Source organism: Dermochelys coriacea, chromosome 8 (assembly GCF_009764565.3).
Source record: "Dermochelys coriacea isolate rDerCor1 chromosome 8, rDerCor1.pri.v4, whole genome shotgun sequence".
NCBI lineage: Eukaryota > Metazoa > Chordata > Testudines > Dermochelyidae > Dermochelys > Dermochelys coriacea.
Window position 1 is genome coordinate 16090553 of NC_050075.1, and position 12917 is coordinate 16103469.

At 42.3% G+C, this 12917-nt stretch overlaps 1 protein-coding gene across 1 annotated transcript in view; it reads left to right on the forward strand.

Annotated features, from left to right (window-relative positions):
* The window catches only part of HSPA4 (heat shock protein family A (Hsp70) member 4), a 45760-nt gene that overhangs the window by 19996 nt on the left and 12847 nt on the right, over nucleotides 1-12917 (forward strand). Inside the window, exons 10-12 of the mRNA XM_038413617.2 lie at nucleotides 756-862; nucleotides 1273-1406; nucleotides 1998-2179. Of these exons, the coding sequence (XP_038269545.1) occupies nucleotides 756-862; nucleotides 1273-1406; nucleotides 1998-2179 (423 nt within the window). The remainder of the gene's footprint in view (nucleotides 1-755; nucleotides 863-1272; nucleotides 1407-1997; nucleotides 2180-12917) is intronic.

Below are 12917 nucleotides of genomic sequence, written 5' to 3' on the forward strand. Positions count from 1 at the left end.
ATGTATTGCATATATTTTTATAGAAGTGAAACCTAGTTCAAGTAAAGAATAAGATGACATGGCTTGACTTAAATTCTCGCAAATGAAAACTACATTGGTGTGACGCTTGCTATATCCAACCCTGGAGGAGTGCTAGAGTCATTGCTAGAGAGACAAGTTTAAAGGTCCAAGAACTTGCATATTACCTGAGCTAGAAGCAAATACTATGTATTGTTTTAAGTGCACACTAATCATGTCATTTTTGACAACTGTCTTTTCAGCCACTAGTAAGGGGTAAAACATCTGTTTCTAGTTCTAGCTGTTCTCAAGAAAGGGCCTTTACTTTACTTTACTTGTAGTATGGCACTTGAATACCATGGTGATATACCCCTTACAAATCCCTGTTAATTTAGGGTTTTTTGACTCCTACATCGTCTGTTAGCACTAAAAACATTTTATTGGAGCCATTAAAATATTCAGAACCAGAAAACTTGCCATCAGATGGTCTTGAGTGAACTGGAGGAAAAATTTGATTCACTTAGAATGAATACAAACAAAACATGACGGTCCCTGAAGTTGTCTGATAACTGTGCACTAAACTATAGCAAAAGCGCATGACTCCATCAAAACAGAAATAGGATATTTTAAAAATTTAGATGTCTAACTTGGAGTTACTATATTTGTAATAGTCATTAAACAATCTAAAGGTCTGGCATTACTGCTACCTGTATTTTCATTCTGCACAATTGGACTTACTCTTCTGCTATTTCTTATAGTGTGCTATTTTGTCCCCGGCTTTCAAAGTGAGAGAATTTTCTATCACAGATTTGGTACCATACCCTATTTCTTTAAGATGGAATTCACCAGCAGAGGAAGGGTTAAGGTAAGAATTTAACACTACCAAAACTTTAGTATGCCTATAAAAGGCTCAAAACAGAAGCTGCCGAAACGTAGATCAGATTCTCTTATTGTAAAAATTTTGAAAGCCTAAATGCCAAAACTTCAATTTGCTGCTCTTGTGGTGATAACAGTAAAAAGCAATCATTTTAGCTTTTGTCTAGTTAAATACTTTAGCTTTTTAAATATACACATTCTTTTATTTCTATCATTGCTAATGAGAGCCTATGGTAAAATGGTGGTCAAGGTAAAGCCATATGTTGTCCAGTAAACTTAAGTTGTCGCCTCTATATCCACCTCTTTCAGGCATTTTAGTGCTTCTGCTAGGTCTTGTTGCATATTTCCCTCTAGATATTATAACAGCTGCCTACTTTCAGATACCTCTTCCTTCCACAGCAACTGTGAAGTTTTCCCCAAGAATCATGCAGCTCCATTCTCCAAGGTCCTCTCGTTCTTCAGAAGGGAGCCTTTCACTCTTGAGGCGTACTATACCACCCCCAAGGAGTTGCCTTACCCAGATCCTGCTATAGGTATTTAACAAAGGGAAAGAAGAAATAAAAACTAATTCCATATAGTTAGAAAAGAAAGTTGGGGGGTGTGTGTGGAGTGTTATCAACTTTTTGATCTTGTAGATTGGACTTTCCCATCCCACTCTAACAATTATGATACTGAGGGTGTGTTAGCACATTAGTATCTTTTGGTTACATGTTTTTGTACGACTCAGATTGGATTTTAAAGCCGTGTGTGTGGAGAAGAAAATCCTAAACTCCCAAACCACATTAATTGGTGGAGGAGAATCCTATGCCAAATAGAAAAAGATAGTTTAGTATTTGGGCAGAGCTAAAGGTTTCCTAAAACTACCCAGAGCCATTTTTCCAAATGCCACATTTCTAAACTTTAAGTGTATCCAGAAAATGAGGGACAAACTGCAAAGCATAGTAAATGTTACTATGACCAATTGAATAAAATCATTTGGTTCAGTTATTTTTGGCAAATGACTTCCACAACTGGATTTAATTGCAGTCTGTTATCAGCAATAGTCAGGATCTGCTAAATGTTCACACTTGATTTATTTATCTTGAGTAAATATATCCTTTTTTTCTCTCTCCTGGAATGTTTAGCTCAATTTTTGGTTCAAAAGGTCACGCCGCAAACAGATGGATCCAGTTCAAAAGTGAAGGTCAAAGTTAGAGTAAACATCCATGGTATTTTCAGTGTTTCCAGTGCATCTTTAGTAGAGGTTCACAAATCTGATGAGAATGAAGAGCCCATGGAAACAGATCAGCATGCAAAAGAGGAAGAGGTAATGCATTTTATTGCTATGGAGGTCACCTAGGAAAGAACTTGGAACTGAGAACAAACGATTGCTCGTAATTTGGTCTCAGTTTCAGAAAAATGCCAGGACTAGTGCATTAACCCTCTAAACCAAATCAAGTAACACTTGTACCTTTCCACCCACATTGCTGCTTAGACATCAGATGGATTTGAACACAGTGTATGGAATGTTGCTTCATCTAGATTATGATGCAAGTATGCAAATGTAATGCATTAGGCCTGACTTTTCCTGAAACTAGGCCAAATTATAGGCAACTCACAAGTGGATAGTTTGTTCTTTCCCAATTTGTGTACATCACAAAAATCACCACACATTTGTCAGTCGCTGCCTAGGGAAAGCCCATGACTAATGACTGGGTTGGTGACGCAGCTATAGATTTAAGAACACTGCTAAATAGATAAGGAAGATAATACAGGGCTGTATCTTTTATATCCTACTTAATAGTTCTGTATTTTGGGAATACCAGTCTTGCACAACAATACTATTACAGGCGAGTTAGTGAACAAACAAACAAAATAGACAAAACTAATATCTTTAAGGAACAGTATTTGGTAGTTTGCAGGCAAAACTTGTTTTGTAAATGATTTCATTATACATATTCTCTGAAACTTCCAAGGTTGTTTTTTTTCCCCCCAAAGCTTTTTTTTTGTTTTGATTTAAATGTTCTCCTGCAGTTTGTCACTCAAACACTTGTGTCTGAGAATAACTGAAAATGAAAGAAGGGCAAAAAGTAAACATGTAGTTGGTAAATGCCAACAGAGTGCTTAAAGAGACAAGGTGGTGGGTGAGGTAATCTTTTGATGGACCATCTTCTGTTATGAAAATATAATTGATGCATCATGTATATTACTGTATTCTTGATGCATTTTTCCAGAAATTCTTCTTCAAGGTGGCCCATGAAGAGGTTGGCATATAGGGGAGGTTGGTCCAATCAAGGATATTACCTCACCCACCTTTTCTCTCTCAATATCCTTGGACTGACATGACCACGACAACACTGCATACAACAGTGTGCTTGGCACTTGTACATAAGAATGAGTGTTTTGCTGTCTGTCCATATAGACTGTAAGCACCTCAAGACAAGTTCAGTGTATTGGGAATACTGTAAGATGGTTCTGATTTCCAAGGCAACACACACACTATCCTCCAAATCAGCAGACCACACTGCTGTTGATACTGATCCCTTGGCACTGACCCTAGCTGGTGTCTTGGTACTCAAAGCCTGGGCGCTGAGAGTCACTCACGGTAGCCCCAGTACTTTCCACCTCAGTGCTGACTACCTCCCATCTCTGCACTGAAACTTCATATAATGTCAAGTTACTTATAGGTGGACCTGGGACCATAGTCACTTCTACTCAAGAAACAGGTGCCTGCCAAATGACCAGGTGTTGGAGGCACTGATACACCAGGCCAGTGGCAGGACAGAGGAAGCCTTCAGCTCCCTAAATGATTCAGGGATGACTGGGCTCTTTAGGACTCTTTATTTCCTGACCTCAAAGAGGAAGCAGACATGATAAATCATCTTTTTAGATGGTGCTCTTCTGTCCAGTTTTTGTCAGCTACAGAGATCCTTATAGCTGGTGAGGAAGAAACAAATTCCCCTAGTTACTATCCTCTGCCACTTCCTCCTGCTACCCTACAATCTGGGGCTTCCATTAGGAAGTAGGTTTGATGCAAATGTCAAGAGCCTAATAGGACCAACAGAAACTTTTTTGTTCTCACCCCCTGCATAAAACTTGTAAAAGTTTTAAGGTCTCATGCGGTTATGTCACACAGCATGCCAGACTTCACCTATGCTCCATGAAAGGATGATTGAAATCTGTACATCCTACCCAGACACACCAGATGAACAGGGTCGTGGTACCACCAAAGTCCTCTCCAAATTAAATGGTGGAAAGACCCTTTTCAAGCAACAGAAAATCCTCTACGCTTTCCTACCTTTCCTACCCAAGGCTCTGATGGATGCATCCACTCATTTAGATGACCTTCAAATTCAAGGCCTGTGGTCCCCTCAGGAAGCTCTTCTCCACATAAATGTCGTAGAGCTCAGGGCCATCAGTCCGTCATGAAAAGCATTCCTGCCTCTTTTTCTTGGTACAACTGGGGTAGACAGAATCACAGCAATGCACATCAACAGGCATGGAGGAGCAAGATCGTCCATACTCTGTCAGGAAACCGTACATCTGTAGAATCAGTGTATTTTGAACCAAATTACAGCAGTGGCTCTGCACCTTCCTGGTCTTCAGAACACCTTGGCAAACCAGCTTAATAGGCATTTCTATGACTGAGTTATCTATTCGACTCAGGCATATAGAGCATCTTTTGCAAATGGGGATTTCCAAAAGTAGACCCATTTACAACAGATCAGAGCAAGTGTCAGATAGTCTATTCCAGTGGGTGTGCAAGCTCAGGATTCCTAACAGATGCCTTCCTCATCCCTTGAACACTGGGTTTGATGTATACCTTTCAACCAATCCCCATGAGAAAATAGAGGATGCAGGGCACAGGACTGAAAGACCCAGCATAGGTCAGGCAGTTCTGGTATTAAGATCTGATGAATCTTTCAGTACAGCTCCCCAAAAACCTTAGCTGCTTTTACTGATAGTCTCCTAGAACAACTGCTAGGGCCTGCACTTGAACCTGCATCATTGTACCTGATAGCCTTGGTACATCCACTGAAAGAGGCTGTTCACAACGTTGTGCTCCAAAGCAAGAAATCCATAACCAGGCTGACTTAAAAGGCTAAATGAAAGAGGTTTTCTGTCTGGTAATAAGGGAGAAAGTTGGTGCTGAAGTCCAAATCTCAGTGATACTGGACTGTTTGCTAGCCCTGAAATAATCTGGATTTTCTGTCCCTTCCATAAGGGTCCTTTTAGCAACAATATCTGCAGTGTCCCCTGATCCAGGGCCACACTGGATTTTCCTCATCCTACAGCAGTAAGATTCCTGAAGGGCCTCCTGCTTGTTTTCCCCCTAGTTTGGGAGTCATTCCTTCTTGGACTTTAATACAGTTTTAGTTTATAGTGCCTTCTTTGAACCCTTAGCAACCTGTTCCCTGTACCACCTCTCAATGGAGGTAGCCATTGGTAGCCATTGTATGAGGTAGGAGAGCAGGGGAGACTTGAATCCTCAATAGACAGTATTTCATAAGGACAGGATTACTCTTAGACCTCAATCCTAGTTTTTACTAAAGATTGTCTTAGAGTTCCATATAAACCATTTCTAGTTTTCTGTTCCTAAACCTTACTCAACCCCCAGAAGAATGTAGGCTTCACATGCTTAATGTAGTAAGAGCACTGAGACATGCTGACTATTTGTAGTTTTTGCTATATTCTCTGTCCTCATGGAGGTTATCCTAATGCAAGGGTTCTCAAACTTCATTGCACCATGGCCCCCTTTGGACAATAAAAATTACTATGCAACCCCAGGAGAGGAGACTGAAGCCTGACACCCACCCCCACCCGGAGCCCCAGCAGGAGGCCTGTAACCTGAGTCCTGATGCCCAGGGCTGAAGCCCTAGGGCTTTGGTCCCAGGTCCCACCAAGTCTAAGCCAGCCCTGGTGACCCCATTAAAATGGGGTTGCAACCCACTTTGGGGGCCCCGGCCCACAGTTTGAGAACCGTTGTCCTAGTGGGTCTCCAAGTATAAGGCAATATCAGCCAAGATAGATCTACTTAGCCATATTAGAGCTCATTCCACTAGAACTCAGGCAGCCTATGGCTGAGGAACATACCTGTAGCAAATTTGTAGAGCAGCTATGTCATAAAAATAAAGGGAAGGGTAACCACCTTTCTGTATACAATGCAATAAAATCCCTCCTGGCCAGAGGCAAAACCCTTTCACCGGTAAGGGTTAAGAAGCTAAGATAACCTCGCTGGCACCTGACCAAAATGACCAATGAGGAGACAAGATGCTTTCAAATTGGGTGGGGGGAGAAACAAAGGGTTCATCTGACTGTGTGATGCTTTTGCCGGGAACAGATCAGGAATGCAGCCTTACAACTGTTAGTAAGTAATCTAGCTAGAAATGCGTTAGATTTCCTCTTGTTTAATGGCTGGTAAAATAAGATGTGCTGAATGGAATGTATATTGCTGTTTTTGTCTTTTTGTAACTTAAGGTTTTGCCTAGAGGGATTCTCTGTTTTGAATCTGATTACCTTGTAAGGTATTTACCAGATTTTACAGAGGTGATTCTTCTCTTTTCTTCTCTTTAGAACCTGATTGATTTTTCGTTGTTCTTAAGATCCAAAGGTTTGGGTCTGTGTTCACCTGTATAAATTGGTGAGGATTTTTATCCAGCCTTCCCCAGGAAAGGGGGTGTAGGGCTTGGGGGAAGACATCTTCAAGTGGGCTCTTTCCTTGTTCTTTGTTTAACACACTTGGTGGTGGCAGCATAGGGTTCAAGGACAAGGCAAAGTTTGTATCTTGGGGAAGTTTTTAACCTAAGTTGGTAAAAACAAGCTTAGCGGGTCTTTCATGCAGGTCCCCACATCTGTACCCTAGAGTTCAGAGTGGGGAAGGAATCTTGACATGGTGGCAGAGCGGTGGGATCATTCTGAGATTTTTTTTTTTTAGATCATTTTGAACCAGAAGCACCGCAGGATTTTAAAAGGTTTTGTAAAAGAGAATTGCAGCTGTAGATTCTGTCTTTGCCTGGAGACATAGGTGTTAGTTTTTTACAAAGGGATTTTTCTTTTTTGAGCTCGAGTTTTCTCTACCTAAAGGCAGGGTAGTTAACCTCCTGCAGGGAAATTCAAAAGTTTTTCACAGACCTGAAGAAGTTTTCTTTTTAAGCTGAGAGCAGCTAGAGGGTTTTCTGTCTATTTGCCTATAGACAGAGGTGTTCAGGTTTTTTTAAATAAATGATTTTTCTGTAGGCTGAGAGTAGCTATCAGAGAACATAAGTATCACGTTACAGCACAATTTTACAAGCCAGGTTTTTTGGTTTTGTTTTGTGGTTTTCTTTCTAACTTTTGGGTGTAAATTTAGTTAAAAACAGAGGCTAGGATGACAGAAACCAAGGCATAACACAAACTAAAGTTAACCAGACTGGAGGCAGCGTAAGAGGCAGAAAAAGCCCAGGAGACTGCCCACGGGAGAGCTATGGAGGCAAGGAAAAAGAACTGGAGGAGAAGGAAAAAGAGAGGAAGCATGCACTGGAGATGGAGAAGGCAAAGGCTCAGCAGAAAATACCAGATAACCCTAACAATCTTTACCCAACAATCCACAAATGGGAGCGACTATGTCCACAGTATGATGAATCCAGTGATATTGCTGAATATTTTCTCACCTTTTGAGAGACTGTGCACACTCCATAAAATTCCTGAAGCTCACAAGATGACGACATAGGTCGCAAAATTGACTGGAAGAGCTCTGGACATATTCAATAAGATGCCTATTGATGAGGCTTCTGACTATAATAAATTCAAGGAATTGGTTTTAAAGCAATTTCCAGTTACACCTGAAACTTGGAGTAAAATTTAGAGCCCTTAAGAGAGGACCTGGACTAAGTAACGTGGCTTATATAAACCAGATGAAGGATCTGTTAGATAAATGGGTCAAAGGAAGGGGTGTAACTAGCTTTGAAGGAATGTGTGATTTGATGACTCAGGAACAATTCCTGAATATGTTCAAGGAGGATATAAAACAGTGTTTATGGAATAAGAAAATGGACTCAGCAGAAAGTCTTGCTTCTTATGCTGATCGATATGAGCAGTCCCAGACTGCCAGAGAGGCAGGGCAAACTAGAACAAAAGGGGTGGAGGGAGGAGAGAGAAACAACCCTGGTCACAGTTGGAGTGGATACCAGAAGGGACAACCTCAGACCACACGCTACTACTGCAGGCAGCCCAAGGCCCCAACTACATCCCAAGGAACACTCCAGACACCTTATCGTCCCACCACACCATTCTCCAGCAACCCAGCTCACCCCAGTGACCCATCAGCTGGACGATGTTTTAAATGTAACGAGCCAGGGCATGTAAAGGCCAGCTGCCCCAAGAACCCCAACAGATTACAGTTCATTGCGTCGGAATCACACCAGAGGTCCTCAGTCCCAGATACCCTCCGCGCTGAAGGTTTCTGGGAGGTAACTGAGTGTGGGCGGGAAGAAGGTCACAGTGTAGAGGGACACTGGAGCACAAGTGTTGGCTATCCATGCTTCCTTAGTGGACCCCAATTTAATCGACCCAGATGTCCAAGTGACAATTCAACCCTTCAAGTCAAACTCTTTTGACTTGCCTACAGCCAAGTTGCTGGTCCTGTACAAGGGTTGGTCCGGCATGTGGACTTTTGCAGTCTATGATGATTATCCCATCCCCGTGCTATTGGGGGAAGACTTGGCCAATCATGTGAAGCTAGCCAAGAGGGTGGGCATGGTCACCCGCAGCCAGGCTAAGCAAGCTGTCACACCTAGCTCTGTTCCGGAAGCTTCTACCAGGACCCGGTCAGAGATTATGGAACTGGACCCCATGCCAACATCTGCAACAGCAGTAGTGGATCCAGTCACAGAGACCCAGACAGAGCCTGTCTCAGAACCAGAACCAGTGGAACAACCAGAACCATTGCCAGCACTGAATCCAGTACTTGCAACCCCAACACCAGAGGGCTCCACCGAACCTGCGCTGGCAGCAGCAGATAACCCTACATAAGAAGCTCAGCCGGAGCCTGAACCCCAACATAGTGCACCACTGGAGAGCATTTCACCATCAACAGAAACAGCCCCATCACCTGCATCGCTTCCAGAGGGATCAAGCCTAGGTCCACAATCCAATGAGGAACTGATATCTCCAGCATCAAGAGAACAGTTCCTGACCAAACAGGAAGGAGATGAAAGCCTCCAGAAAGCTTGGATGGCAGCACGGAGCAACCCACCACCTCTCAGCTCTTCTAATTGATCCAGAGAATTAAAGGCTTGTCAGTTTACAGTCCAGGGAGGAGATGATGCTGAGTGGCCTGAAGGTGTCTACTATGAAGGGAAAAGCGCTGGTGGCGTGGAAGAGGTGAACCTTTCAATGACCCTTGAGCATATGCAGCAACAGCAGATCAAGGAGCTGTGCACTAGCTACACGCCAACGTTCTCAGCCACCCAAGGACTGACTGAATGGGCATACCACTCGGTTGACACAGGTAATGCTCACCCAATTAAAGTCCAACCTTACCGGGTGTCTCCTCAAGCTACAACTTGAACGGGAGATCCAGGATATGCTACTGATGGGTGTAATCCACCCCTCTGGCAGTGCATGGGCATTTACAATGGTTCTAGTTCCCAAACCAGATGGGGAGATGTTTTTTCCATGTATTACCATAAACTAAATGCTGTACTTCGCCCAGACAACTAAACAATGCCACGCACAGATGACCTGTTGGAGAAATTGGGACGGGCCCAGTTCATCTCTACCTTGGACTTAACCAACGGGTACTGGCAGGTACCGCTAGATCAATCTGCCAAGGAAAGGTCAGCCTTCACCACACATGTCGGGCTGTATGAATTTAATATGCTCCCTTTTGGGCTGCGGAATGCACCTTCCACCTTCCAAAGACTTGTAGATGGTCTCCTAGCAGGATTGGGAGAATATGCAGTCGCCTACCTTATAGATTCATAGATACTAAGGTCAAAAGGGACCATTCTGATCATCTAGTCCGACCTCCTGCACAGCGCAGGCCACAGAATTTCACCCACCCACTCCTATGAAAAACCTCACCCATGTCTGAGCTATTGAAGTCCTTAAATCATGGTTTAAAGACTTCAAGGAGCAGAGAAGCCTCCCTCAAGTCAACCATGCCCCATGCTACAGAGGAAGGCGAAAAACCTCCAGGGCCTCTCCAATCTGCCCTGGAGGAAAATTCCTTCCCGACCCCAAATATGGCAATCAGCTAAACCCTGAGCATATGGGCAAGATTCACCAGCCAGATACTACAGAAAATTCTTTTCTGAGTAACTCAGATCCCATCCATCTAATATCCCATCTCAGGGGATTTGGCCTATTTACCCTGAATATTTAAAGATCAATTACTTACCAAAATCCCATTATCCCATCTCCTCCATAAACTTATCAAGTAGAATCTTAAAACCAGATAGATCTTTTGCCCCCACTGCTTCCCTTGGAAGGCTATTCCAAAACTTCACTCCTCTGATGGTTAAAAACCTTCGTCTGATTTCAAGACGGTGAAGTCAGTTTATACCCATTTGTTCCTGTGTCCACATTGGTGCTGAGCTGAAATAATTCCTCTCCCTCTCCTGTATTTATCCCTCTGATATATTTATAGAGAGCAATCATATCTCCCCTCAACCTTCTTTTAGTTAGGCTAAACAAGCCAAGCTCCTTAAGTCTCCTTTCATAAGACAAGTTTTCCATTCCTCGGATCATCCTAGTAGCCCTTCTCTGTACCTGTTCCAGTTTGAATTCATCTTTTTAAACATGGGAGACCAGAACTGCACACAGTATTCTAGGTGAGGACTCACCAGTGCATTGTATAATGGTACTAAAACCTCCTTATCCCTACTGGAAATGCCTCTCCTGATGCATCCCAAAACCGCATTAGCTTTTTTCACAGCCATATCACATTGGCGGCTCATAGTCATCCTATGATCAACCAATACTCCAAGGTCCTTCTCCTCTTCCGTTACTTCTAATTGATGCGGCCCCAACTTATAACTAAAATTCTTGTTATTAATCCCGAAATGCATAACCTTACACTTCTCACTATTAAATTTCATCCTATTAATATTACTCCAGTTTACAAGGTCATCCAGATCCTCCTGTATAATATCCTGATCCTTCTCCGAATTGGCAATACCTCCCAGCTTTGTATCATCTGCAAACTTTATTAGCACACTCGCACTTTTTGTGCCAAGGTCAGTAATAAAAAGATTAAATAAGATTGGTCCCAAAACCGATCCCTGAGGAACTCCACTGGTAACCTTCCTCCAACCTGACAGTTCGCCTTTCAGTAGGACCCGTTGCAGTCTCCCCTTTAACCAATTCCTTATCCACCTTTTGATATTCATATTGATCCCCATCTTCTCCAATTTAACTAATAATTCCCCATGTGGCACGGTATCAAATGCCTTACTGAAATCTAGGTAAACTAGATCCACTGCGTTTCCTTTATCTAAAAAATCTGTTACTTTTTCAAAGAAGGAGATCAGGTTGGTTTGGCACGATCTACCTTTTGTAAAACCATGTTGTATTTTGTCCCATTTACCGTTGACTTCAATGTCCTTAACTAATTTCTCCTTCAAAATTTTTTCCAGGACCTTGCATACTACAGATGTCAAACTAACTGGCCTGTAGTTACCCGGATCACTTTTTTTTCCTTTCTTAAAAATAGGAACTATATTAGCAATTCTCCAATCATTCGGTACTATTCCTGAGTTTACAGATTCATTAAAAATTCTTGCTAATGGGCTTGCAATTTCAGGTGCCAATTCCTTTAATATTCTTGGATGAAGATTATGTGGGCCCCCCGATTTAGTCCCATTAGGCTGTTTCAGTTTCGCTTCTACCTCAGATATGGTAATATCTACCTCCATATCCTCATTCTCATTTGTCATGCTACCATTATCCCCAAGATCCTCTTTAGCCTTATTAAAGACTGAGGCAAAGTATTTGTTTAGATATCAGGCCATGCCTAGATTATCCTTGATCTCCACTCCATCCTCAGTGTTAAGCGGCCCCACTTCTTCTTTCTTAGTTTTCTTCTTATTTATATGGCTATAGAACCTTTTACTATTGGTTTTAATTCCCTTTGCAAGGTCCAACTCTACTCGACTTTTAGCCTCTCACTTTATCCCTACGTGTTCTGACCTCAATTAGGTAGCTTTCCTTGCTGATCCCTCCCATCTTCCACTCCCTGTATGCTTTCTGCTTCTTCTTAATCACCTCTCTAAGATGCGTGCTCATCCAGCTTGGTCTACAACTCCTTCCTATGAATTTTTTCCCCTTTCTTGGGATACAGGCTTCCGATAGCTTCTGCAGCTTTGATTTAAAGTAATCCCAGGCCTCCTCTACCTTTAGATCCATAAGTTCTTCAGTCCAATCCACTTCCCTAACTAATTTCCTTAATTTTTGAAAGTCAGCCCTTTTTGAAATCAAAAATCTTAGTTGCAGATTTATTTTTGTTAATCCTTCCATTTAGTTTGAACTGAATTAGCTCATGATCACTTGAGCCAAGATTGTCCCCTACAACCATTTCTTTTATGAGGTCCTCGCTACTCACCAAAATTAAATCTAAAATGGCATCCCCTCTAGTCGGTTCAGCAACTACTTGATGAAGGAATCCATCAGCTATCGCATTTAGGAAAATCTGAGCCCTATTATTACTAGCACTGGTCCTCCAGTCTGTCTGGGAAGTTAGTCTCCCATGATCACGCAGTTTCCGTTAGTATTTACTTTATTAAAGACATTAAAAAGGGCTCTATCCATATCCAAATTAGATCCCGGCGGTCTATAACACACCCCAAGCACCATCGTAGGAGAGGCTTTACTAGTTTTCTTCCCCAATGTAATTTTTGCCCAGACGGACTCTGTCTTATCCATTGCATCGCTTCTTATTTCTTTACATTCTACCTCATCATTGATATACAATGCTACTCCACCCCCTTTACCTTTGTTTCTGTCTTTCCTAAAGAGCACATACCCTTCAATACCTGTAGTCCAGTCATGACTACTATTCCACCATGTTTCTGTTATCCCTATAATAT